The sequence below is a fragment of the Streptopelia decaocto genome (genome assembly GCF_964273445.1).
Source record: "Streptopelia decaocto genome assembly, chromosome: 3".
NCBI lineage: Eukaryota > Metazoa > Chordata > Aves > Columbiformes > Columbidae > Streptopelia > Streptopelia decaocto.
Genome location: NC_138656.1, coordinates 69,956,895 through 69,984,623, shown reverse-complemented (window position 1 = coordinate 69,984,623; position 27,729 = coordinate 69,956,895). Strand labels below are relative to the sequence as shown.

General features: G+C 39.2%; 2 protein-coding genes and 1 long non-coding RNA gene across 3 annotated transcripts; 2 read left to right on the top strand and 1 right to left on the bottom strand.

Annotated features, from left to right (window-relative positions):
• Positions 1-4,357: 4,357 nt before the first annotated feature.
• Positions 4,358-24,279, bottom strand: TRAPPC3L (trafficking protein particle complex subunit 3L; the record flags this gene model as incomplete). Its single annotated transcript, XM_082048910.1, has 5 exons — positions 4,358-5,087; positions 6,146-6,331; positions 19,107-19,206; positions 21,520-21,617; positions 24,238-24,279. The coding sequence occupies 5 exons, from the start codon at positions 24,277-24,279 to the stop codon at positions 4,968-4,970; spliced, it is 546 nt and encodes a 181-aa protein (XP_081905036.1). The 3' UTR covers positions 4,358-4,967.
• On the top strand, positions 6,722-11,731 carry CALHM5 (calcium homeostasis modulator family member 5). The gene is made up of 2 exons (XM_082048909.1): positions 6,722-7,613; positions 10,608-11,731. The coding sequence occupies exons 1-2, from the start codon at positions 7,074-7,076 to the stop codon at positions 10,995-10,997; spliced, it is 930 nt and encodes a 309-aa protein (XP_081905035.1). The 5' UTR covers positions 6,722-7,073; the 3' UTR covers positions 10,998-11,731.
• On the top strand, positions 6,986-11,731 carry LOC309438006. Its single transcript, XR_014183705.1, has 2 exons — positions 6,986-7,060; positions 11,110-11,731. It is a non-coding gene; the product is annotated as an uncharacterized lncRNA (long non-coding RNA).
• Positions 24,280-27,729: the final 3,450 nt, after the last annotated feature.

Here is a 27,729-nt window from a genome sequence, read left to right as displayed (position 1 = left end):
ATAGATGAGCAAGAAGATTCCAGCCATTTTAACCCTTATGTGCTCAGCAGCTTTAGGTAATAAGAGTGAAATTAAAAACTTCCATGATGGAGAATTTTATTCCCCACTTCCTGATCTTGATCACCTTCTGCAATATGCCTTCTTAATTGGCTCTATTGCTCATTTCCTGTAACTGCAAAGCTCTTTAATGGAAAAAAATAGGCATTTGAATGCTGCAGGGAAAACATGCCATCATTAAACTTCCTGTTTATGTTTCATTAATATTTTTTATATTTTTTTCTAAAAAATGCATAATTATTATGTTGGGGGGTTGTTTGTTTTTTTGTTTTTGTTTTTGTTGGTTTTGTGTGTGTGTTTGTGTTTTGTTGGTTGGTTGGTTTTGGTTTTGGCTGGGGGGGAAGGGTTTTGTTTTGTTTGTTTGCTTGTGTGTTTTAACATAGAATACTACATATAGGGGTTTGTCCCTGGCATCAGTACCGAAGCTACACCTGGATGTTCCTGCCACATACACTATTTTACTTGATCCAGTGAAACGAAAAAATAAACTTAACAGCAGAGTCAATTATACTGTTAAGCAGTATTCTTTTATTGACAGTGCTAGGGAGCTCTGGGGATCGTTCTCCATAAGGGCTCCAAAGACTGGATGCTCTTGTGTTGCTTATATTAATATAATTATTACATATGCATTACAATTTTTGAAAATTTTGACATACCATCTATATTAAGAAATAATTGATGATGTTAGTTATAATTGTTTCGTTTCTTACTTACAAAACATCTATTAATTATTAGTTAAATATAAACTAAGCACTCTGCTTCTAAACAATGTATCACTTAATCTTCTGTCTCTGTCTTGTCATGCAGAAGGATCTAAAACTTGAAAAATATCCCCTCAATTTGCAGGTGGTTAGAAAGCATTTATCATGTCAATTGGTTAATGATGGCTACGTCTTTTATAACTTAATCACAGTATACATTAATTTGGCAGCTTCTCTTCACCAGAAAAGAGCCTGAGTGCAAATTAGCGTGTTCTGAGGAGTTAAGCTTATGTATAACATGGTAGTATAGGTGAACATTTATAGCACAGCTACATACTTAAGGACATTATAATCCCACAATCCATATTAGTAAATAATAATGCTCTTATCAAAGAAGATCTAATTATAAGAAAGAAAGATGTCAGTTTTGAGTGAAGAATGATAAAGTTAATTTTTTTCTCTGAAAAGCTTGTTTTAGAGAGCATTTTAAAGAGATGAGTCAGGTTGTTTGGTCCAGCTGTCCTTTCACTCCTCCCAGAAATCTTCTCTTTCTAGACAGTGAGCTCCAACTTGGAAACTATTCAGACAGACAGACAAGAATCCCATAAAGTTGTTGGTTACAGCCGTTTTCCAAGGAGGAAGGAAAAGCCTATTTTAACTAGCTGAATATAGCAAGTTTGGAAGCTTCTTATTATAGACTGAAAATATAATACGTAAAGGGAAAACAAGATTTAATTCTGTTTGTAGAAAAGTATTTTAAAAAGCATTCATTTTGTCACAGAGTCACTGACTTGCTCAGTGCTCTTTTCTTTTCAAGATACTTGATGATAATAGAGTAACAAGTGTCCATTTTGTTCCTTGCGTCTCCAGGAAGCACGGCTCAGTTAAAAATGTTCCATTTTACCTCTCGTCTTGAAGACTTTGTTTTTTCATTGACCTCCAGAGAAAGATAAATCTACACTGGAATGTTGTAAATGGGAAGGAAACAATGTCCTGGCTCCGCTGAGGTCAGTGCCAAAACATTTCTTGACGCAACGGGGCCAGGCTTTACCTTAGATATATAATAAAATAGACTGAAAGACTCTAGGAACAAGCTATGTCCTATTTTCTGAAGAGAAGCTGCAGTGAAAACTCTCTCTGAATTTGTGTTAATCCTCTCAGCTGTGTCTGGGTGGGCTTTTGCCACTTCCCACTCTTGGTCACAACTGCCAGGGTCTCATTACCAAAGCTGCTCATTATCTCAGCTTTGCAGGGAAGACACAGAGCTGGCACGTCTAATTAAAATCAATGAGTAAAGGCTTCAAATGGGACTGCAATACATATCTTCAAGTTTGCTGGCAATGACAGTAGCCCATTTTTCACGGATGGAGTGTCTTTTGGGGGAATGAAAATATGTCTGTGTGTAAGGACAGAAACAGGTTAGGCTTTGTTTGGTTTTTTGTTTGTTTATGCAGTCACGTTGGAATTTTGATTTCTCCTCACCTTTACGTAACACTCATATCTTCTGTATGTAATTCCTTTTGTAACCAAAGAAATTTCAAGGAGAAGCTTCAGCACACTTGTGAGTGCTCTGTTAGCCAACTTCAAGCAAAGGGTCTGCACTAAAACAAAACACTGAGGAACGCTTCTGTGAAAATGTTGACAAGTGAAAACTTGTATGTGCCTAAGATAGCTAATATCAGCAACTAATGGTAACGTAGTGTGGGTCACTATTTTTTCTACTGTTTATCACTGTTTTGCTACCTAACGTTTGTTTTCTCCATCTTTAGAAAACGATGGACAAGGTGACCCAATGTAGGAAGCAAACACAAAAAAAACTAACAGCAAAATGTGTGTGTGGAGCACATCTGCCCAGCACAGAGCTGAGCCAAGAGGAATGATCACTGCAGGACCACAAGCGGGAGATGACACAAGCATGAACTCATACCCACTCTCGTCTGGCAGCCTCATGTTGCCTCTTGGCTTGATCTCTCACCTGTGCTGCCTTGACTGGCTCAGACATTTCTGCTCTATGTTCATTTGCACGGTGGAAATACATCCTTCAAAACTTACCATGTCCAAGTAGAAGTAACGATTTCCTTGGGCTGTTTATTCTGAAATACTGAAACCTAAATGAACAGCTTTGATGTCATACACAGGGCACCACTGTAAGTGTTTGGCACAGAAGGAAGGGGAGGAAGCCTTGGCCACATCAAAGCCAGGCTGGCAAAACTGCAATGGCCCCAGGATATTAATAGTCCTTGCTGTAAAAATGTTGTAATATCCAGCCCTGACTTTGCCAGTTAATGCCTGCAGGCAGAAACTCTTTAATAGGCTCTGAATACACAGCAGTCAGCCTATGACTCTAATGCACCAGAGTTTTAAGTAAGAGAATAGTATCTTTTGAAGTAAGGACAGTATATATTATTCACTTTCCAGACAATATTAAAAAGAAGGGAATATTTGGTTGGTAGGATGTTGCTGAAAAAAAGGAAAAGTGGCCATTGCCTTGGAAGGAATCTTTTTGTGGTCAGCCAAAGTCACCACATGTCCATTTCAGCCAGCTGGGCACTACCAGCAGAAACCCCACTGAGGGCTCCTGCACAGGCAGTGAAATCAGGCAAACTCTGTAATACCCTTCACTCCTGAAAAAGGAAGAAAAAAACACAAACCAAACCAACCAAAAAAACAAAACAAGACCAAAATAATAATAAAAAATAATAATAATAAAAAAGGAAAATAAAACTTGTTACTTGTTGTAACATGTTGTTACATGTTAAAACTGGTTATTTGTAGCACATAACAGCATGTTCGGCTGAGCCCCAAGCTGGGTAATGAATAGCTTAGTTTTTGCTCTGTAGGAAGTTGTTCTCTTAGAACCCCAATCCACTGTGCCACCACTGTGCAGCACTATTAAGGCAAACAAAAAATGAAATATTACCAACAGGTCTGGTGGGAGTGGACCCTGTTGTCCCCAAGGTAAGAGGTGACCCTGACTTAGATTAAGAGGTAAATAAACTGAGGGAAAAATAGGAGATCAGAGTACAAGTCACAGTGATAAAATCAGAGTGAACTCTGGGCTTCACTGAATTGAACTGAGGGTTTGTATTTCAGTTTAAAAGGAGTGCTTTGGAGAGAAGAAGGTGAGCTGGCTTTGTGGGTAGGGTACTGCACTGGGGTTTGGGATCCAGGGTTTTATTCCACCCTTACCCAGATACCTTGTGTTACACCAAACAACATTAAGCCTTCCCCATAACTCACGTCTCTGTGAGGCTGCTATTTCCATACTTCTCAGTCACATTGTGGTAACAGAAGTTCACTGCCAAGTGCAAGATGTTCAAGGGTTGGTGACAAAGGCTGAGTTAAAGCACACACAAGAACCAGCAAACCAGTTGTGTGGCAATCTCTGAATTTTTATTCGAGTTTCCTTAGGTGAACTACAGATCAACAGTGACTACACATTAAATATGCCATGCCTTGCTCAGTGCGGTCATAAGGTCAGCGCTCTTGAAGAGAAGACTGACATGAAAAGGCCCATAGCTTGAAGCAACACAAGCACGGCTGCGGTCGTCAGAGTGTGGCAGCCTGACGTACGCACGAGGCTGATAAGGTGTGTCAGCAAAACTGCATGTGGGGCCCGAAAGAGCTGTAAGGAACTGGCTCCTGCCACCAGTGAAACCGCATCCCTCCCTGGTTTCAAAGGGAGTAGGATGTCTGGTGTGGAGGCCAATGCACGGCAAACCATTGCACATCAAAACAGGCACCAGACGGCGAGACACTGCATGCAGCAATCACGGTGAATTAATTCATTACTCCTAACCACAAACAGCCAGGGAAACAAAGCACTTCTTAGCAACCAGGCTTTTAAACATTACCAACAACAAAATGGGAAAAGGTGATCATGCTCAGCTGAAAGCAGTTGGTGTCTGAATGAATATTTTGCATCCACTGTGCACTAAATACCAAAAAAACCTCTCCATTGCGCTCAAGGGAATGGTTATGTGAGAAGGGAGGGCAGGCCATTCAATCTTTTATACTGATGTCTGTGTGATGACAATTAAGATGGCTCTCCCCCTGCTTTGCCACTCTTGTTTGCTGCCCAGCTCTCTTCACCTTTCAAATCTGTGACTGGTGCAGCTGGCTCAGGGAAGCTATTTTTACCCTTCATGTCTTCTTCAGAAACAAAAGACGCAAAATATCCCTCAGCAAGGGTTTCTCCAAGTATTTTTTTCATTTATTTCTTTTGTGCTTTCTGTCTTCAGCCTTCCTTAAAAATGTAATTCCTATTTCTGTCACCGCATCACCCTTCAGCCTGTCCTGGAGGAAAGTAACTTCTGCTGCTAAGTGAACCTAGAAAGAATCAAATCTGATCAGTTAAGCAAAGCAATGTCCAATTTCTCCCTCTCCTCTATTATAATCAGCTTTTTCTCTCCTACCACAAGGGGACCCCTCTTCTCAGGTTTCATGAGAAACAGATTTCTAGATCGTTTTTAAAATATCTTTCCCAACTAAGTTAATTAAAAGGAAGTTTATATACACTGGAATTTGTATAATACATTACCCTTCATTCCAGTGCTTTGCTTTCTTCTGAGAACCAAAATTGTGTACTTGACAGTTTTGTGATCACCAAATTTCCTGTTCAGGTACTAATACTTATGATATAACACTTTTGTTAATTAGTCTTATATTAGATACTATAATTCTTAGACTGATACATACACAATACTTGTACAGCTTTTGTTTTCTTGAAATGTAAGATACATGACAAAGTAGATACTGACAGAAACATAAAGCAGCCCAAAAGTTATCTTCCAGAAAATGCCACAGAAGCTCTACAACTCAGTGACTTTCAATTGATGCCATTAATATATTCTTTTGTAAAAGCCTTAAATTCAAGAACAAAATTTGGAGTGCCATCTGATACACTTCTGATGCTTTGGTTTTAACATTATACTCATCCACACTTTGTTCCCTCTTTCAGTAGGTGCTGCAGTAACCTGAGAATATTATTTACCTTCATGTATTTGGAGAGAATCAGGGATGGTTATTACTGGTTGTACCTATGCAGGAAAATGAGACAGGCTCAGGGAGCAGCGGAGGAGTCCAGCACATCCTCCTGGCTCTCCACAATCCCCATTACCTGGTTCTCCAGCCCCACCTGGCTTTTGCACCTGAGTCAGCTACTGAAGAGCAAAGCAGGGACAGCGTGGAGGTGGGCCAGTCTGTGTGCTTCTCTACCTCAGGATCCAGGATCAGTCTGGCCCTCTTTTATTTAGAGACAGACATTTAATTCAACAGAGAGATTAAACACTACCAAATTTCCTTCATTTATCAGAGCAAGTGGTTTTGCTTTCCTGCATCTCTGCATATTAACATAGAATGAAGAAAACAGGTGTTCACTTCCTTACCATTTCCAAAGCACCTCGAATCACCCCACAAAGGAGGTTACAGTAGCAAAGTGATGCTCGTTCTGCTGGCAGCTCCTCCACAAAATCCACTAGTGGGTTTTTGTCCAGGATTAAGGAGAACTCATTTCCTGCAGCACTACTGCAGCTCACACTAGGGGTGACCCCAAGGTACATCTTGAAAGCAACCTGCAAAAGGATGAAACTACTGCTTCAGTATGTTGCGCACAAAACAGAAGAGAAGCTTTATGATGCAGCATCCTATAGACCAGTTTTACCTTAGGAAAATAGGGGGAAAGGCCAGAAAGGCTAGAAGTCAAACTACATTTGTCTCTTCTGTGACCAGCTTGAGCCAGAGATGCAAATCTGGAGCTGTGTGATATTCCAGGAAGTGCAGCAGAAGGCTACTTATTCCCCCTTTGATGTCCCCAGATTTACAACCCCATATGAAGTAGTTTTACTGTCATCTGTCTCTTTTCAGCTGTGTCACCCTCCTCTGGGACCATTAGCCTCTATATTATGTCCTTCACTACATTGCTGGCAACTTTGATAATCACAGCTCAAGAATTCCTGCAACTGGTGAGGGTGTGCTCTCATTCTGATCTCCATCTGCAGTCAATAAAAAAAAAAAACAACAATCCACCAAGAATAAAATTGCCAAGACTGTAAATGTATTTGATTACACAGAGCATTGCGTGCTTTCCTTCTACTGCCGATGAATGTTACTGTAAATGAGCAACATCTGCTCTGCTAGCAGAGGGGTCCCCTGTGAGCACGTCTGTCCAGACAGTGACATCACGGCGTTATCTGGGCAGTGCGCAGGCAGCGGGCTGTGCTTCCTCTGCAGAGCTCTCCCCTGCTACACTGCTGCACACTGCTGCGACTGAAGATAAAACTGTCTCGATTTTTACCTCTTTAGTGAGTATGAAACATGGAGGGTTTCCAAACAATCCTGAAATTCTTTATGAACAAGAAAACTGCTTTAGGTTACAGTTTTATGGCACTGCTGACAATGGGAGGGGAACGTGTGTTTTCTCTTGTTGCTTTCCGATGCCCCTGCAGCAATGAAAACTTCAGGTACGGTTTGGTATTTCTCTTCTCCCCAGCTCTTGTTTTGCTAGTTATTGGATATTTCTTAAACGGCAAGACCTGGAAACTCTTTACAGGCTGCTGGGTGAATCCCAGAAAAATATTCCCCAGAGAGAATACCTGCCATTTCTTTTACGTCTTTGGACAAATCACCCTAAATGCTCTGGTAGCCCCAGTGATGTGGCTTTCTGTGGCTTTGCTCAATGGAACTTTTTACGAATGTGCCATGAGTGGCTTGGAAAATCCTGACTACTTACAGGCAGTTTGCCACAGGAAATCTGAGAAGTGCTTTGAAGAGCTACACAAGGTAGCCTGTGACAAAAGCTCCATGCCCTTTTCAGAGAGTGACGAACTGAAACAAACTCTTCAAGCACAGTCCCAGGTAAGAAAAACAAATATAGAGCATTACGCAGTTTGTACTGCCGCTGTGATTTAGCTGTGGAAGATCCTGATGTCGGAGCAGGAGATAAAACCATTGGTTTCACATAAACAAAGTTCTGGCATGATGCAGCCTTACAAAATACAAACAATCCATCTTTTAGTTCAGTCTGAGCTGTGCCATACTTCCTGGGGGGTCCCACTGACAGCAGGATCAATAAGATCAGATAACTGAAAGCTTTCTTCCAGGACAAAGATTGCTCTAAAGAGAAAAACCGACCGGATTGTTTAGAAGGCTGAATTCACAGATGTCACCCCATTAAAGGGGCCTGTCCTATTAAAAAATCCATACCACAGTCTCCTATTTTATATCACTATGATACTGTGATAATTTTTTTAGGTCATTAACAGTAAAAAATATTGGAAAATAAGATTTGTGACAGATTTGTGACTGCATGCATAATGTGTTTCTGTTTGCATTCTTCATGTTCATGATGCCAGATCAGAGTATGTTTTTGTCCTGCTCAGAGGAAGGAAGAAACACTGAAATAAAAGAAGCAGAACACGCAAAGCTGAGATCGTATTACATTTTACTACATTCATGTGCTACAGTTCTGCTCGTTGCCTTGTCATGTAAATAAATTCAGAGTCAAAATATCAAAACAAAGGAAAAAGAAAAAGAAAAAAAAAGGCTACAGAAAACGATGGAAAGATGATTGTCAGCAGGAAGGAAAAACCCTTTGTGGAGCCAGCAAGCTTTTGTCAGACAATTGTGTCCATATGGAACCATTTCCTCCCCAAGAGCCAGTTTTATTTTCAAGTTAAGTCCTCCTACAAATAGGAGTGGAATGCAGACAAATCCTGCACTGCAGACAAAGAAATTTATTTGAGAGTTTTAGAAGGAAATAATAAATAGTGCTTAAGGCTTTAAGTTGTATATATAGGAAACAGCGAAAGACCAGTGATTCGTTTTATAGCATGAGAATACTGCAAGCTGCAAGAAACTGAAAAGCTGCTAAAAAGAGCAGTTTCTCAAATATGCATAGAAATCATCAGTCAGTACAAAGCAGAAAAGACTGGAAAGATACAAGAAAGTGAAGCTATTCTTCCATACCAGTCCCTAAGAATAATTGTTTATCAAGCTTCTCTGTTTCACAGATTTCCCTGAGGAAACTTTATATATTCCATCAGCTAAATATAGATTTTTATTGGCAGTTTGTTTGTTTGTTTGTTTGTTTTAATATAAATGCAAGGGTTCACATGAAGAAGGTTGTAGCTCTCCATATTATAACCACTAAAGCATGGGAAATCAGTCCCAGCTCATATGGGTCTCTGAAACCTAGAAGATTTGTTCCACACTGGAATTTGTTCCACTGTTTAAAAACAAGGGTTTTTTTTGGTGTTTTTGTTTTGCTTTGTTTTGTCATTATTGTTGTCTGAGTTTAGGTTGTTGGTGGTGGTTGGTTGGTTGTGGTTTGTTTTGTTTTGTCTTTTTTTAATTTTTTTTTTTCAAATGCTACACATTGCAGTGGAGTAGGTGGGTAGAACTATTGACTAGGTCAGTGGCGCTAGGCATGAAAAAATGTGTTCACACCTCTGCAGTAACAATTTCAAGCACATTTTTCCACTCTGCCCATACTCTAATCTTGGAAGTAGCTTTTCCTTTAATATCTTCCTAACAGAATTTTGTCAAAATCTGAAGTTGCTGCAGAAAAAGTTGAGTTACGCTGGAAAAGTGTATTACCACAAACCAAATTTTTTCTAAAATTCAGCAACTATTTCTTATCGGTGCGTAGATGAATTGGGCTCTCTTCCAGTGCCAACACAGACCTGCCAATGTCTTCTTTCTCATGCCCTATCCTCCCAGCATTCTCACAGGATTGGGCAAGAAGATAATTTTAAACAAGTTTTGGCATAAAGGTGTTTTTCCACTACAAATGGCTGATTCATAAAAGTCAAAAAAAGTTCACAAGAATAACTTAGATTTCACTGAACCTCCTGGTAAAAATAAAATGGTGAAAGCTTTTTAAATTTAAGCTTTTTATATTCTTGAAAGCTATTTGCTGCTGAAACAGTTCTAGTTGTTGTTTCATATTTTTTAAATTAAAAATAAGTCTGAAAACACCACATCAAAAAAATGGTTACACTTTAAAAGGGTTATTGATCTGGGACAAAAGTTACTTACACTTTTCGCTTTTGTAGTTCATTGCAATTCAGAATTATGTCTTAATCAAAATTTTTTGCTGGGTAATTTTATTTAACTCTTTCAGGAGACAGAAACCATCCAGCATCTAGTGACTGTGGTATTTTATTCTGCCTATGCACTTTTCCCTGTGTGTGACAGAATTCAGTGAGCAATTCCAATACACTACACACCAGACGGTTACAGTTTTGCAATAAACTCTTAGCAATATCCTCTCTAAATTACCCAGACACTACCCCTGCACTCAGGTCCCCTCTGTTTTCTGTATAGCACTATTCAGCCACAATATTATTTGATTGATCATTTAGACTTCTCTTAGATTTTCCTTCATACACAGTGTTGTAGTTGAGGTCTGATTTGAGATCATGCATCCCCAAACCTGAATTGCCATTGTGCTGGACATGTCTCCTCAGCTGTTGTTATCTGAGTTCCCTTTACTATAAAACAGAATGGGGAGGCAGCCAGACTCTGGTATGAACTAAATTTTCTTGAGAGTTTTACCTTTCACTGTAGAAATCAAGCAGCTTTTGCTTTACTAAGAGCCATCAAAATGAGCGCTATTGAGAAGCCTCAATCCTGACGTCTCCTGCTTCCCTTTGGTCCCTATATGGATGCTCCATTAACATCAATACCAGGCACTGAATGCAAACCGGGACGAGACACCTGCAGCAGGGTCTCAAGAGGAGCGGTATGTTCTCCATACAAAGTGTGGTCACTCTGTCTGACACTCCTGACTTCAGTAGCATTTTCACTTGGGCCTTTTTAACTTGAAACTGATTTCTTTTGTTTTCCCAGATGTTAGGCTGGTGTGTGATAGTTACTACAGCTCTCCTCTCCCTGCTCACCACTTGCTGTGCCAGCTGCCAGTCGAAAGTCAGCCACCTCCAGCTGAAGTTCTGGAGGGTGTATGCAGAGAAGGAGAAGGAACAAATGGAGGAGATTTTCCAGCTGTATGCCACCAAGCTGAGCGAGCGAAACCTGAAGTGCTTTTTTGAGAACAAGGCACCAGAAGCAATTCCCCTGCCAGCTTTTCAGGCATGGGAAGATGCTTCCCAGCTCTACTCTTTCAGCAGTAGCAAACAGCATTATAGCACAATTCACAAGCTAGTTGAAGAAGGCCAGAAAGAAACCAATGAGGAAAGAGAGACAATGCTGGACTTTGTAGACAGAAAGGAAATACCATAGATCAAATATATTTTCAGCTTTTTTATATCTTGCTAATATGGCAAACTTCTAGCTGTTTCATCTCTACATTTTTTTCACAATTGACTCTATTCTTCATCATGTTCCCTCCCAGATACAAACTTGCTCCAAAAGGATGGAATGAAATTATTTCTGTACATCATGGAAAAGGCTGCAGTCGTCCATGGCACCTAGACTTCATGCTATATTAATGTCGCTGGCTTGGGATCAAGAGCTGACAGCAAAGAGAGATGAATAATGACTTCTACAAGAAGGTTCTAACAATATCCTATGTAGTGGGTGCTATAGTATGCTCATCCTATGTAAATCAAGAGACTATCATAAAGTAAAATAATTTAAAAGGTGTGAGTATAATAGTAGAAGATGTGTGTGGCTTTCCAACAGCCCACAGAAAGGAAAGGTTTTGCTTCCAGGTCATTTCCAGGCCATTGCATGTACAGCATTGTCCTGAGGCACCAGCTGTCACTCAAGGCATCTCAGTGTCTTCAGACTCCTGTTTCACCCAGAATGCCATGGATGGTCACAGTGATCAGCCCTGGTCTTCTAGTCTCTGAGACATCTTGGACATGGGACAGTGATCTCCACGGACAGTGAGGTGCAAGGTGATTTTTTAGACCAGTCTTACAGCCAAAGGGTAGGGTACCAAGAACTTGAAATTACCAGATGGTTCAGCATTGTTGTGTTTTTGTTAAAAAATAACATGCTGTTTTGAAACACGATCAGTTGTTGTTAGTGCTTTGTTACAATAATGAAAATGCATCACTGATATTTTGCCTTCATAGAGTACTTGGTATTATCTTCTCCCACTGAGAATTTCCCTTTGTATGGGCATAGAGCTCCTGTTTTGAGTGGGTTTTGAGAACTGGGTGCAGAGCTACATAAATAGTTTGTACTGGGCCTGTGGCCAGTGTACAACAGAGGGCCTGGAAGGAAATTCCACATTTGAAAACAAGAAAATACTTTTGCAGCAGGCTGATTTTCACATTTCTGAATATCTTCGGAAACTTAGTGTCTGGAGCAAAAGTGACCAGTAGTCATCACAGGTGAGGCGACTGCACGATCGGTGATTCTGACAAGTGCATTTCACCCCAGAGCCCTGTGCTTTACCTCACCCACTTGGAATTCACACATGGCTCTAACATGGAATGTCCTGAGTCTTTGCAAATACTGTCTAAAAGGAGAACAAAGTTTCTGCCAAGTTTCTCTCCCTGAGGCAACCAGGCAGGCTTTTATGCAGCATTTTACTGCCAGTCTCCCTGAGTCTGCAAAGAATCATATTTTTGCTCTGCTTGAATCAGGCTCTTATCAGCAAACCAAGGTACTCTACCCAACTTGCTCAGACTCAGTGTGCTTCTTCAGCAGAAAAAAGCATCTACCTGCACCTACAGATCATTGCTATTTTTTAAAATAAAATCCAAGAGCTAGCTCTAGTGTATGCTTAGAATTTTCTCCATGTATTTTGAAAAACTTATGTTCTTTAAGTAAGTGTTTTAATGCTTTTTATCTCAGCTGACCCACTTTACAGCAGACTTAGAACATGTTACATACCTAAATGTACCTCCTGCAGTTAGTTGAAAGCACAGAAGTAACACCGCCAAAATGAAAGTCACAACAGCAGGCATGTCTGACATCATATCTGGCACATACACATTTTTCTCCCCGGGTTCTTCTCCTGGTACAGCAACTATCTAATTCCAGGGTACATGTCCCTTGTCTTTTGTCTGCTTTTCTCTATGAGAGACGCCCCAACACCTACTGCCCAGCCCCATCTCACCTGCTCCCTCCATGCAAGGGAGAGGAGACACAACTTAACAAGATGTGCCCACACCTGGGCCCAACTTCCCTTCCCAAAGCCATCTTTCCACCTTCTTCTTCACTGATACCACAGAAAACCGATGTAGGGGTGCAAAGGGGAGGACAGTAAGTAGGTTGATGAGGTGATCAAGGAATATGGGAAACAAGAGAATTGATGTAAGGATGAGATCTCCACTGTGATATAAGTGCTGTGACACAGAGGCAAAAGCATAGTTGGTAGAGCAGAGGTGTCAAACTCATTTCCACCAGGGCCCACATCAGCCTCGCGATTGCCTTCAAAGGGCCGAATGTAATTTTAGGACCGTATAAATGTAACTACTCCTACATTTATACGGTCCTAAAATTACATTCGGCCCTTTGAAGGCAACTGTGAGGCAGATGTGGCCCCCAGTGAAAATGAGTTTGACTTCCCTGTAGGAGGGGGAAAGATGGGCGCAGAGAGGGATTCTACTTTAGGCTTTTTGGCACCCTTTTCTTCCTCAGGAGAAAGCTCAAAGCTCCTGAGTAGCCAGGACCATCTGAAACAGGAATGTTTCCCAGCTTGGCCTTCTCTTCTATTGTAGAGGTGCAAAACTGAGGTGCATTTTCCTCTCCTCATCCTTGTCCTGCTTCATGCTCACAGGTAACTCATGTTGAGAGTGTCTGCACCTCCTAGAGCAGCTACTGAACGCATAGCGCTGCTACATGTGCCTGGCAGGAGCCAAAGTCTCTTACCGACCCTCATTCCCAGGATTGTGTCACTCTGTGTTGTCTTACCAAATGCCTGTGACTTAATATGATTACCATGTGGATGCTGGATACTTCTATAAAACCAGACAAAAATAAAGGCCAGTTTGACCCTATGCTTTCAACTGGAATCTGGTACTGACAAATGTAACCCCCTCCCTCAAGCAGCTGTTGCAAAAGCTGTTTTGATCAACATTGTCCCTGAATTAAAGTTCAGCAGCTACCCTGGCAGCTCAGAAAGAAGCAAAGATTATTGTCAACACTGTCCAAAACAAAAACCAAATAAGCAAAAACAATCAAACAACAGAATCATCATTTTCTCTTGGAAAATTTAGATTTTGCATTAATTCTGATGTCCATCAAAATATGAGTGCACAAATAAAAAGGAAACTTCTGTGCAATTCTAAGTGCTTTATCCCTCAGTTTACTGTTTCTTCTCCTCTGTGAGAACACAACTTTCTTATCTAAATTATCTTAACTCTTTTTCTGCCACATATCTGCTCAGTCAAACTTCAAGTCTTTGTTAGAAGAACAAAAACTAGTTAACCATGCTAGGCCCTCATATGCTTTCAATTTCATTTCAGCTGTACTTTACATTATGGTGTGACAAATCTGTCCAAACCCCATTTCCTGTGCAAAAGAGAACTTGCATGGAAAGTATGAAAAAACAGTAGCCGATTTGCAACGGAGCACCAAATTAAGGCAAAATTGCAAAGCTATAAAGTGAAAATTGTGAAAAACTCTCAGCAGAAAAAAAACAACATAAGTACATAGATAAATAATTCAATTATTAGATACAAACATTTCTTAAATCTAGTCTATGACTAGATAGAAATTCCTGTAAAACTATCATACACAACTTCTCAGAGGGTAAAACAAAGGTATTTTCAGTCTCTCTTTGTGACTCCACAGGACAGGGGAGTAACATAAATGAGCAGTTTTGAAAGTTGCATCCATCATTCTCTATCATTCCTATCTATATGAAATAGAACAGAAAGAACATCTATTGAGACATGCACATAGGCTCACCATCAAAATGACACCCATGTAAAGCAACATCTCTCTTCTGAAAATGTTACTTGTAACTTCATGGGATTATATATTGTTTAATGACAAGAAATCTATGCAGTCAGAATTAAAAATGTACCACTGCCCTTTTTAAAAGTCTCAAACAGCATTCCATCTTTCTCAAGCAGTAACAATAAAATTCATTAACATTTTGATGGTGCTCAAATACAGTCTAGACTTACTGAAATATTTAGGAGGCCACTAACTTATCAGTCCCTTTATATACTACTGGGGACTTTTCACTACAAAAACTTGTATGCATAAGAAATGTTGCAAAGTAAGTGATAATACAGGCTTAAAAATATTGAAAATATAATTTCAACTTACATAATAACAAGATTAATGAAGGACCAGAATTAGTCCGCTTAGAAGACGAAAGGCGGGCAAAATAACATTTTTGCTAGCATACTTTTCATTCTTAGTACTTTTCCACAGTCAGTGTTTGAGAAGAGGAAGATACTTTAAAGGTCTTGCCATCTGTTGCTGATTCCGTTTACTCACAAACTTTTCTTTACCCTTTACAGCACAGCACTTCGTTTTTCAGTTTTCTGCCTACCACTCAGCACAGCAACCTGCTGTCTGCATTTTCCTCCTACTGCTGAGATCTGAAAAGCAACGTTTAACAGCTTCACAAATTCTGCCAGCTTCTGTCAGACTTTCAAACGGGCCATATGTCAATATATAGGGACCTTGCATGGCATGACCTCCCATGGGATGGGGAATCACATCTCGTCTTACACCTCTGCTTGGAGGTGACATGGTGGGATTGTCCCAGCTGTGTTGGTCCTCAAGGGGCCTCTCTACAAGCAGCTGCAGAGACATAAATTTGCTGCACTCATGGGGTACTGAGCTTCCACAATAAAGCACCTCTCTCCAGCCACCTTTTTTCAGCACGGGACACATCCTTAAGCACAGCACTCTATTAAGACAGCTATGGAGCCCATAAGCCAGCTCACTGTGGGGCACAGGGTATGGCCTGGCTGCTTCCACCTGTAGCACACAGACAGCTCCTGGGGCATGGTGACATTGTGCTGCAGAAGGTAACTGTTCTAGGATTAGATCTAAAATGAGAAGCTGTTTATTTTTCACATCTCTTTCAATCAGATCAATGATGTCAAAGTCTTGTGAGGAGGAACTGAAGGAAAAATTCATTATTATAAGATTAAAGAGCAAAATTATCACCATTGTTTCAAAAGTAATCCCCAGTTAGATCCAAATTCTGAACCCAGTCTCGGATGCTACTTGTTCAACTGAGTTTTGTTCTTAATACCATGCCTCATTTGGTTTCTGTTTTCTTACACAAAATTGCCAGTGAGCAGAAAGTCTACTTTTACATGGCCTATTTTATCTTTTTTTATTCTATCCCGACAAAGTCACAGCACAAACATGAGAAGTCAGTGAGTGCCATGGGAACTCAGTGTAGAAGGACTCATTTTGGCTCACCATCAAAACTTGTTGGCCCTTCTCCAGTGCAGTATAAGCTCTCATTAAATCCCAGACTTTGCAGTCTGAACCAGTGGTTGAAGTTTTAAGCTCTCAGTCACTGCCTTAGGTGCATCTTTCCTCTGGTATTTATTTCTTAATATGGCAAACTGGCTTAGTACTCCCCATTTCATGTTTTTTTGGTTTGCTTCATCTCTTTCCATTTCCACAGGGAACACCCACAGCCTGATCATGGGACTTCTTTGCTTTCCGCAGGACTGCAGGATAACAGCTATGTTTACAGAACGGTTGTCTCTATTTGAACTGCTTAAATGCCTTAATTCCTTTAACTTTTAACTGGTTTTACTCTACACACTCTCCTCAAACAGATTTCTACCTCAGAAGAGTTAATGCATTTAAGTATTTAAGCACTTTCTCCTGGCTGAGAACACTTCTGCTGAAGAGTTAAAGAGATCATGTAAACAGCTGTGTAATTCTGAACTTTAACAGTGTATTTACAGTTACTTGCAGAGTCATTTTATATGCTTTGTTGGTACATGCCTCAGACAAAAGTGCTTGAAGACTATTTTAAAATGTTTTGCCAAAGAAATGTGAAAATGTTTTCCATATCGTGTTTTGCCTCAGAAAGGTTATACTCCTACTTCAGAACTCCTCTTTTAGTTTGCTAAAAATGGCCTTTTCAAGAGACTGTGTGCTTTCAAGTTTGTTCCAATCTTTCAAAGTAATTTTATTTCTCTTAGTAAGTCCTTTTGAAGTACAACCTGAAGAGAAATGGTCTATTTTTCCTTACTTTGATGGTTAATTTCTCACTGTATTTTGTTGTTGAATCCCCTGTACTTAAGAATAATGGTTCAACTGTACTAAAGCATTTGTAAATAAAGGAACCATGGGGAACACAATCCAGAAAAGCCAATACCGGGCATATACATGAAAATCCAGAGAAAATAAAGTACAAATACCACCTGAAGAAGAATATAACAAAAACATGATTTTGCAGCCTGGTATCATTCTTTTAATGAGACAGTGCATTTTAACAGAGAGATTGAAATGGTGCTTGTCTCATGGCTGCCCTCATTGTCTCCAATGGATCCTCTACACCAGCTCAGCTCCTCCAAAGGAGGAACTTTGTTATACATCATCCTGATTTGAGATTCCAAAATATACTTCAGGAAGAAATTAGCCTCCACTCTTTTATGAGCTAATGGGATTTGGCTGACTTTTAGTTATGTCACCTGCTTGTGCTTTAAACTTTGGCAGATCATGCTGCATGTGTGTGTTGTACGCATGTGCACTTTATAGCCCTACCAGCAACAGCACAGGCAAAGGGGTCCATCCTTTGTATCTGTGACAGCCATCAATTACTCTATGACAAGCATTTTGGACTTCTGTCCCTCCATTTCAGTCAGATGTAATGTAGGTATTTCTCATGTGGTTAATACGAGCAAGATCGCACATCACCTGATACACTTTGAACTAAGATACTCCTGTATAACCAGCATATATTGGTACTTTAGATTACTGTACAGAAAGCCTTCTGTATCCCAGTTATGCAGTCAGAGGTTAAACATAACGCTCACATTTACCTGATGCTGTTGGTAATTCTCAAGCAATCAAAAAGCATGGCAGGTATATTTCTGTCTCATAAAACGAGCTAATGGAAATGAATCTCAGTTGAAGCAACTGATGCCCTGATCTCCCCTCTTAAAACAAACGACTACATAGCAAACAGTTATTTGTTATGAAGCATGGTTGATTTTTGCCATTGGGAAAGCCAGGTGTATCTTCTCTGGCAAACACTTCATAGCTGAAAATCATAGAGGATAAAAGGGATCATTCACAGTGACCTGAGTGGGTATCAGTCTGAGCTAACTCAATATCCAGGCACTACGTCCTCCTATACAGTGAACCAGCAGTCTAAAGAGGCTGGATGTCCTACGGATTTATTTGAACTTCCCCAGGAAATCTGACTTGCCCATGGGCACAAAAAAACATCTTGCTAAATCTGTGTATTGTCATTAAATTTCCTCCTAGATCTTTCTTTCCTGACAGTAGTGTGAAAGACTACTCAATAACAGAAGAATTTTCATCAAAGAAAGCAAAAGTACCCACTCTGATTTTAATTTTTTTTATTTTATTATTAGATTTGTGGATAATGAGGAAAATGTTTCTCTGCTACCACTGAGTATTCCTTTTTCAGAAAATCCCACAGCTTATTCCTAACACTACCATTTTAAGTTTAAGAAATGTCTAAAATAATTATGGAGATTCAGATATCCAGAGTAAGAATATCAAAGTTTAACATTTGTATGAGATGCTTAAGGCTTGTGCTCCTAGAAAAAGAAAAAAGTGAGGTAATGTATGATTAGAATTTTGTTAAAACTGGATCATTTTTTGTTGTTTGCTGCATCCTCTGGCAACAGTAGACAAAACCAGCTTAAGCCACAGAAAACCAAGAGAAACTTTTTCATTCTTCTAATGGCAAAATGCCTCATAGACTACTAGGAATAGAAGAATTTTAATTTGAGCTTAGCAATGGACTTTAAGGTCAGTTTATGTCAGGGGTTGGCAGCCCCTCACAAGTGGTATCCCGTTTTGTGTTCTCTGTCTTCAACTCAGATATAAAACTAACACCCATGTGAACCAGTTCTGTGATTCCGATGACCCTCTGTGGCAAACCAATCACTGTGGGTTTATCAAGACCATCTGCAGAATTCTTATCTCACTAAACATCACATTTTTTGTGTTCTGTTCACTTTTTTTTTTTTTCACAGCCTGATGCTACAGAAGTAGAAACTGATGTCTCCTCTCAAAGCCAAGGTCTGTGAGCTACTAGTTGATATGAACTTGTAGATAAGGAAAAGGCTGTATTTCACCCAATGGAAGCATGGGTGTGATGGTGGAGATGAGTGTTTTTTAATAAGGCAACCATGATATAGCAGAAAATGTAGATTACTCTTCTGGAGCAAACTGATAGAGCAGAAGTGAAAAGCTAAGACCATTGATGCTGATGAAGTTCTAGAGAACGTAAATCTTATTTACCTGTGCAATCATGTCTGCGGTTTCAGAATAACTGCGGCACTTCTTCACAGCCGAACGAGCTAAAAAATCATCAATCAGCCTTATGCCAATGCCATATCCCCTAAGGAGAAAACAAAGAAAGTTAACATTCTCAACGGGGAACTTCTTTCCACCCACCATCTCCCTAATCTGTCTCTTGTGTTTTCTCAGAAAAACAGCTGTATGTATGTAAATGAATGGCTTAGATGACAACAGATTTTCCTGGTCTAGATTATTCTTTCTACCATATTTTGCAGCATGATGGGATTGCTGTTCATGTAGTCATTTAAGGAATCATACTCCTTTAAGTGTGATACTCCTGACAAGGATGACATGAATGTTGTTTATATACATGTTGTCTACACATGCATTTATTTTTACATACATAAATAAATAGTAGATGTTTGATATATGAGTATAACACATAAATTATATACAAATAATACACGTGATTAATACTGCTTTGGTATGGAGTTCAGCAAATTCTGGGCACCCTCATTGCAGCATTCAGGTGCCAGGAAAACTCATGGGAAATGGACCTGATCTCTTTCAATTTATCCTCTTATCTCTTCACCTCATTTTTCACTCTTCCTCCACAATTCCATCTTTTTATTTTTTCTAACACGTTCTCTCCCTTTATTTACTAGTTGCAGAAAGAACCCAAAAGTTGTGAGTTAATATACAGTTTCAGTACAACACCACCTTCATTTTGTATCTAAAACATTCAGAGATCTCATTCAGAGAAATGAAATTTAAAAGTATGGAAGTGAATGGAATTATTTATAAAACAAATATTCATTCGTAGCTCTTACACATTAACAAACACCACTAACTACATAGCAAAACAGCTATGCGTCCAAGCATGTTTTGAAAAAGGGAAAGAGACTGAAACAATGTTGTGAGCTTATCTCAGAAATGCTTTTAGTGAATTTTTTTCTTTCCATTTATGTGGATGTTGGCAGCCTCTGCCTGTTCATCAGAAGCCCTGCACCCTTTGTGAAGCAGCCTGAACTTGATGGAGTTTCTTACTGATTTTGTACCACATCTTTGACAAGAAGCCAAAAAGTGATCTGATGTCTAATGTGATGACAAGGCCATAAAGTGGTTTTGGCAGCATGAAGTCTAAAATTGCAGTATGACATGCATCAGAGAACAATGAAATATTTATTTATTTATTTATCAATATAAATAACGGTAAATGCCATCAGCAGTTAGCAAGATATGTTTTGGTGATGTACAAGACTACTTAGATTCTTTTCAACTTTTATGCCTTAGATTTGAAACTGAAATGAATAATAAATTGACAAGCAGGTATTTGGCAAATACAGCAAATACAGTAAAAAACACCCTTCTCACTATGGATTATATATGTGCATATAGAGATAGAGCTAAGAATACTGTCCCCAGGTGTCACAGGTCTGCTAATCTATAAGGTTTCTTCCTCAAGCTGGGCTGTTTTCATCTTCACAGAAGATATCCATTTTGCTTTAATGAAACCTGCCATTATTTTATCAAGTCTTTAGCAAGACAAAAACAAAAACATTTTATAGAAACAGCTATAATAATGAAAAACACAAGGAGCAAGATATGTCTCAACATCTTCCAAAACTACCCTTCAATAATTTCTACGACAACATCCTAAAGAAGCCTGTGTATTTTTGAAATATATGATTTTCATCAGAGCTGAATGAAAGATTAATATAAAATAAGTATCTGGGGTATGTTCCTTCTTAGTCCACAAATAAATTACTTTCCTTTTTTTCAGTCAGTGATTTTTTTTACTCACTTCCATCAATAGCTATTGGACTATAGCTTATTTGCAAAGTTTCAGATTAATAGCAAAGTGGTCGGGTATTCTGTCCGCTGTGATTTTTGTAAATCCATTTTGCATGTTGATTTTTCCTGAAAACACAAGCCTTACTCTTCTTCCAAAGATCTTAGTATATCTTCTTGTTAAGCAGCTCAAAAATTGTTTCTTGCTGATTTTCTGTGATATGACTATTTATGTTGCGATAATGCCACATCGACAGTGAACACAGAAATGCACATTAGCTACCCGTGAGAAGCAAAAAGCTTGTCTAGTTTGAGATAACATAGGTATGAAGAAATAGGAGGGTAAAAATGAAAGGTTTAAATTGAATAAGTGGATATAGGAGATGAAATACATATATTATTAATCAGCATAACGAAGGATCAAGAAGGAACAAGTGTAAGCTATCTTAATTCACAAATTAGTGTTATTTCTGTTGACAGAATATTGAACTTTATTCCCATGATCTCTGTTATCTAGACAGAGTGCTGGAACTCATAAGATAATAGACATAAAGCTGAAAGGTAACATACAGGTGGTCAAATAGCATTATCAATGAAGTTGAACATTTAAAGCAGCACTTACATTCTATCTAAACAGGTGTTGACATCTTCATCTTTTTCATAGTCCTTGCACAGCTGGGCTACCAAAGCCCCATAGGTGAGTACAAAAAGTTCTCTGCTCTGCCAGAAAAGGTGGAAATAAAAAATGAAGCAACTAGAATGAAACTTTTCCATTCTTTTGAGCTGCTACTGTTACTGCAAGCAAAAATAACATTTACATTAATAAAGAATCTTTTGTCCTTGGATGTGTAATCACTGAAATCCACAATTCAAGTGTGACAGAGCCTGCATTGATCATCACTTGAGTCTCTGCACAGGGATTTTGCTTGTAAGAAATACTATTTCTTGGGATACAACTACTGCCATCAGGTACATTGATGCATCCTTTAACGACATATATGTTTGCTGGATTGATAAGCACTGCCAAATGCCATCCAAGATTAATAACAAGCATTTAGTTGCAGAAAGAATAATTGAGGCGATGTGCATACATGACCAAATTTAGCAGAAGCAGTAGCTGGCCTTCAGAGGAGAAATTAGGATAACTCTGACTAAACTTCTTGGCCAGGAATTAATTCAAGGAAGTGCTATAGAGCTGTGGCATGTGGGCAGACTAGAGGTGCTTTTTGTTTATAGCCTGTGGAAAAATAATACTAAATGCCAGGGAAAACTATAGAACAAATCACACAAGGAATGGAAGAACAGCTTGGTGGAAAGACTTCTTCCTGCCCCCTTTGCATCAAAAGTTTGGCATTTAATCAGTGTTCCCATTTTAAACAAGTCACTGTTCAAAATCTTAAGTAATGTGGAAACATTTCCTATACTCACCTTGGTGATAACTCCTGTTTACAATAATGTTGAACACTTTGCCACATTCTCATTAACAAGTTTTTAATGGAGTAAATGGATATCATATAGGCTCTGTATGGTTCTAGCCTGAGCAAAAAGTCTACATTGTAATAAGATAAATAACTTAGAGAAACTTAAGCATACTATGTCAACATAATTGTATTTATCAGCCACTCTTGCAATCCATTGGAATATTTTTATCCACAAACTTATGTATATTAATTTTAATTATATTATGTTATTCTATTTCTTTTTCAGTGGAGACCTCTGTCCCCTCTTCAGAAATTGGCATAACACTGTCTTAAAGACTCCTGGAACTTCTCCACTGCCCCAACTCCTACCAAACATCACCATTTACCATCCAGAGAGACATAAGGCTCTAAGTTCCTGAAGCAAGATTTATGTGGAATTGAACCATCCAAACACAGAACAGAGATGTCTTTCTCTCTGTGTTCCATTTAATGACTATATAGCCACAGAGGCATATAAACTTACCCAGCATTCCTATTTCTGACCATAAATCTCTCCAAGCACTTAAACCTCTGCTTCTGAACAGATTTCAGTCTCAGAAACTTTGTGCCCATCTTTTCTAAACCTGTTCAGAATCTCAGCACTAGGAAAAAAGTAAAAAAATGCAGCTACGTGCCCAGTGAGTGAGACAGTCACTTTGGTTTTGTTACCAGTCTTCTGTTAATACGACTGTCTATGTTCTCTCTTCCTTACTAGCAACTTCCTCTCTCTTCAGTTTGTTTTACTTATGTACACACAGATACGTGTGTCATACTTTTAGGTGCAAACATACTCTCTTCAGGATGCAACACTATCAGTGGGGTTTTTAAACCACTGTGGCTGTTCTTCTGCAATATGGCACTTTGGTTTTTTGGACTTATAGTAAAATATTCCTAAACTGTTAGACATTTTCAACTACAGATAGAGATTCTGAGGAAACTTCATATCTGAACTTCTTGTATTTAGACACATCACTGCCAGAGAACAAGAAGGAGAACAACCGGTATATTTAATGATAAAAAATACTGCTTTCTATGACCATGTAGTTTAAGAAGACCTCTTGGGAAAATCTTGCATGCAGTATATTTAAAATAGCTGCTGAAGCTTTAGAATATTAACATGAAGTGCAGAAAAAGAAGGAAGCTTTGGTCTATATGACTCCTACTTGACAGAACTCTGTGGTATGTGATCAATGGTCAAAGTCGACATTCAAAGACAAGGTTTGCAGTTTTACCATTGTTTCCCCAAGAATCAGATTTTGGCCTTAAAGCCAGATGTTGAGATCCTGTGATGGTGCACTCCCTGCACATAGAAAAATCACATTAGGAGGATGCAGAAGGACCCCTGCTCCTGCAACATCACCCCCCAAAAATATGTGGTCTGCTAGGTAGGAGGCACGCAATGGGCACCAGGTATGCTGCAGTCCCAGATAAACCATCTCTAACAGTTCATGGGGTAGAGATGTGGCTGGCACAACCTCTTCTCTCCAAAAAAGAACAGAGTTTTGGCCTCAAGGATTCATGTTGAGGTCAGGAGCATCTGAAAATCATTTTCTGTTATAGTCAAGGTAGCTGGAGAGATAAGAAGGCTCCTAGAGCAAATCTCAGTATTACTGCTCAGAGTCAAACAGACTCCAAGTCCTATGGGCAAGCTTTTTTTATGTCACTGCTTAATAGCTGGCAGCTTATTGGCAGCTCACAACAGGGTTCCACTGAAGCCACAAATGCTGCCACTGCCTGTGCTCTCATATTGGCAGACTCATCGCCATCCTTTTGGTATTTCAGGCTACTCAGAAATATAACTGTATAAAACACATTGATACAATAATAGCTTATTCTTACTCCATGCACAATTTTAATTGCACATTACAAAAGTGTCTTACTATTTTGTGGTTCTCCTGCTTTCTTCCTGGTGGCCGAGACATGTTGCTTGTGTAACGCCTGAGGTACTTGATTGTCAGTTTATGTCTCTTCTTCTTCAAGCGGAACAGTTTTCTCTCAATCACTGTATTTCCTCCTTCCCTTCTCTAAAGTGATCTCCTTTCTGCTCTTCTGCTTTTTGCATGAGATGTGTTTGCTGCAATCTGTAATGCTGCTGATGCTCCTCCTATTCCTTTGGGAAGAATTTGACTGGCAACAGATCTGCCCCTGTACACAACATAAATAACAGCTACATCCATAATAACGATTTGTAATAAAATACTCAGCAAACAGCCATGGGAAGTCAAACCGGGCAGCCTCAAGAGATTCACAGGTGTTACATTTTTAGGGACAGCAAATTTGTTCTGTTCTCTATGTCACATTTTGTTGTTTCAAGACTTAACAAATTGTAAGACACTGCTGCACAAAGTAATTAAAAATTTCTCATTTTCAATTTAAAAGTGTTATAGTCTTCTGTCAGCTCTGACTGTTTTAGTCTGGTGTTACTGTCTGTGTAGGCAGGACCAGTATGGGTTACAAGATATTACCAGCATGACGTTTCTGCAAAGCTGGCAGGACAGATCTACAACACCCAGACTCCCAGAGGAATAAACTGTGTACCTGCTACAGCTGCCAGCTTGTGCAAATGGCACATTTGCTAACGATATTTCTAGTGGATCTGATATCATTCTTAACTTGTTATAACCCCTTTTTGTAAACTTCCCTGCTATCAACGGCCAGGAAGCTTCAACTTATTTTAGATTTTTTCCCCTGAGGTAAATGTGGTCTATTCTGCTAGTTTAGGTTTGCAACAAATTTAGGGTATTGTCACTAGCGAATTTAAAAGTGAATCGGGTAGCTGTCTTTCCTTATAGGACTTATCTGCACACATCCTCACTGAGTCCTCTCAGAAAAGGAAGTAAAAATACATGGCCTCATCTGAATGCCATGCTGATACTAAATTTCAAGTAAGTAATAAATTAAGTGCTAGAGTGAAGTTACAGGTATTTACTACTCCAAGTACACAGAAAGCAGCAGTTGTGATTCATTTGGGATAAGGAGGATTAATTTACTTTTAAAATGGTAGTATAAAGTTATGACATAATTCAACAGCAAAAAAATAGGACAGATAAAAGGATTTTCAGCTTTTTCTGTGTAAACTCCAGTCATCCAAACAGCTTTCATTTTACACAGAATGAGCTCATGTTGACAACTTTACAATATAATAAGCTTCTTCCATTTTTTTCTAGGCACTTTTCTGGCCCTATAAAATCTGACTCCATTTTATAAGTTAAACTATTGTAGGTATTTTCCATATCTAAATTTAAATAAATTATAGAAGCTAGACATGACAATTCTCTAGATAGTTACTTGCATTTCTAAATTGAGTCTGAAATGGGTTTGTTTCTCAGATTGTCTCCAACTGGTGACAAGCACCAAATATGTCTCTCATTGCAAGAGACATCCCATATTATGTAAGAAAGTGTACCACATTGCATTTTATAAAACAGGTCTAAAATATTATCATTAGCGTAATTTAACTGCAGTTAAACCATCATAAAGCACTTAAGCCTACCCATAAATGAGCACCATTTTATTTATCCAGTTCTAGATATAAGGATGAATTACTTCAGTCTGCATTATTAATACTATAATCACGAAGGAACACACTAGATCAGACAGTGCAATGTGTGGTAAGAACACACCAGCATTGTTTGGAAAATATATGCAAACATGTCTAGATGTAAATTCACAGATATGACGTATTAGGTAGAATGTAATACATTTTGAAAGGTTTGCACATGATTGAGACAATGAAGCTGAAATGGTGTCTCCAAATAAAGTGGGGATTCAATGACTCCACTGAGGGAAACAAGTCAATGGTGGACTTCATCCACATCTTCAGGAACAGAATAAAACCACCTTCTTAACTGTCATCTGACTTGCAGCCCTGTGAAAAGAGCAGAGGCTGTTACATATCTGGCACCCATCTTAAACCTTAACATAGACTTCTCAGACATAATCCAAGGCAAAGTTCCATCATGTTGTCAGAAGAGGATTTTAGCTTTCAGCCCCAGAAGGCTGGTCTGGCACATTGCTTGAGCATTAGACTACACCAGTTCTCTTCATTCCCATTAAACTGAAGAAAACAATACACAAAATATCTCCTGAAGTTCAAAATCAGGCATAAAAATGTACGCCAGCCCCCTTTCTCTTATACTTGACTGGCTATTATGGGAAAGCTGAAACCTGTAGAGCTAAGCACATGATTTCTTTAGTAGTCCAGTATCTAAGGATTCTCTCGAACATGGATATCCCAGAGCAGAGTGCAATATAAAGGTCAATAATGAATTAGGTGTAAAATGTCTTGAAAAAATACCTAAAAAAGTTATTTGGGCCAAATCAAGAATACACTTACCAAAGAAGATGGGTGTCCAAATCAGTACAATAGAGGATCATGGTTTTGTTTGCTCTCCATCTCCAGCTCAATATACCTTGTGTTAAATATTTCACTCTCAGAAAATTGAACTCTTTCAAATCACAAGACGGTAGGTGTTGGGGGTTTGAAGCTACATGAAAAAAATTACTTGAATACAGGTTTCCAACATCACAAATGAGTGCTTTTACTCAAAGCTCAGTGTGGCTGCTGCTTTGGCTATGTTGCTGCCACCTTGCCTGTAGACCTCTGCCTGGGAAGTGTTTTCAGTGTGACCTGCTGAAACTTCCTAGGTTAGGTTAGGTTAGGTTAGGTTAGGTTAGGTTAGGTTAGGTTAGGTTAGGCTAGGCTAGGCTAGGCTAGGCTAGGTTAGGTTAGGTTAGGTTAGGTTAGGTTAGGTAACTCAGGATCTGTTTTCAAGAGGGTGTTTTTGGATTCAAGTGCCTACTTTCTGCTGAAACTCACTGCAGGCACCTAAAATTTAATATAAAACTGCCTATAAAGCACAGCTGAATTCTGAAGCAAAAGATGTAAGCTAAAAGAACCATTAACAGGTTTCTCTCCCTTAACATAAAACTTACTGATGATTTCCTCATCAGTGCTTGTTCTGGTTAAGGAAAGGAACATGGGCAGTGCTCCCCTGTCCTCCAACAGGAAATACGCCGTGCAGGTATTTTCATAGCATGCTTTCTCACATGCACAGGCAAGCTTGACATCCATGCACACTGTAACTCAAAATGCAGCTAGGGAGGTACAGAACACCAGGCTTTTGACTGCTAACTCCATGATGGAAACATCTGTGCAGGACCAGAGTGAGCACGGTTCAGTTTCCTCTTCCAAACTTTAGAGTACGCAACCTTCAGACAGAAAATAGAACAATTTCCTCTTTCTCTCTACCTTTTCCTGGTCATTAGATAACAAAATCCCAATCCTTTTCTGATCCCATAAATATAAAAATTTTCTCTGTGGGGGAACTAAGTGCAACTGGTAGAACTATGGCAAGAAAGCTGCAGAATAC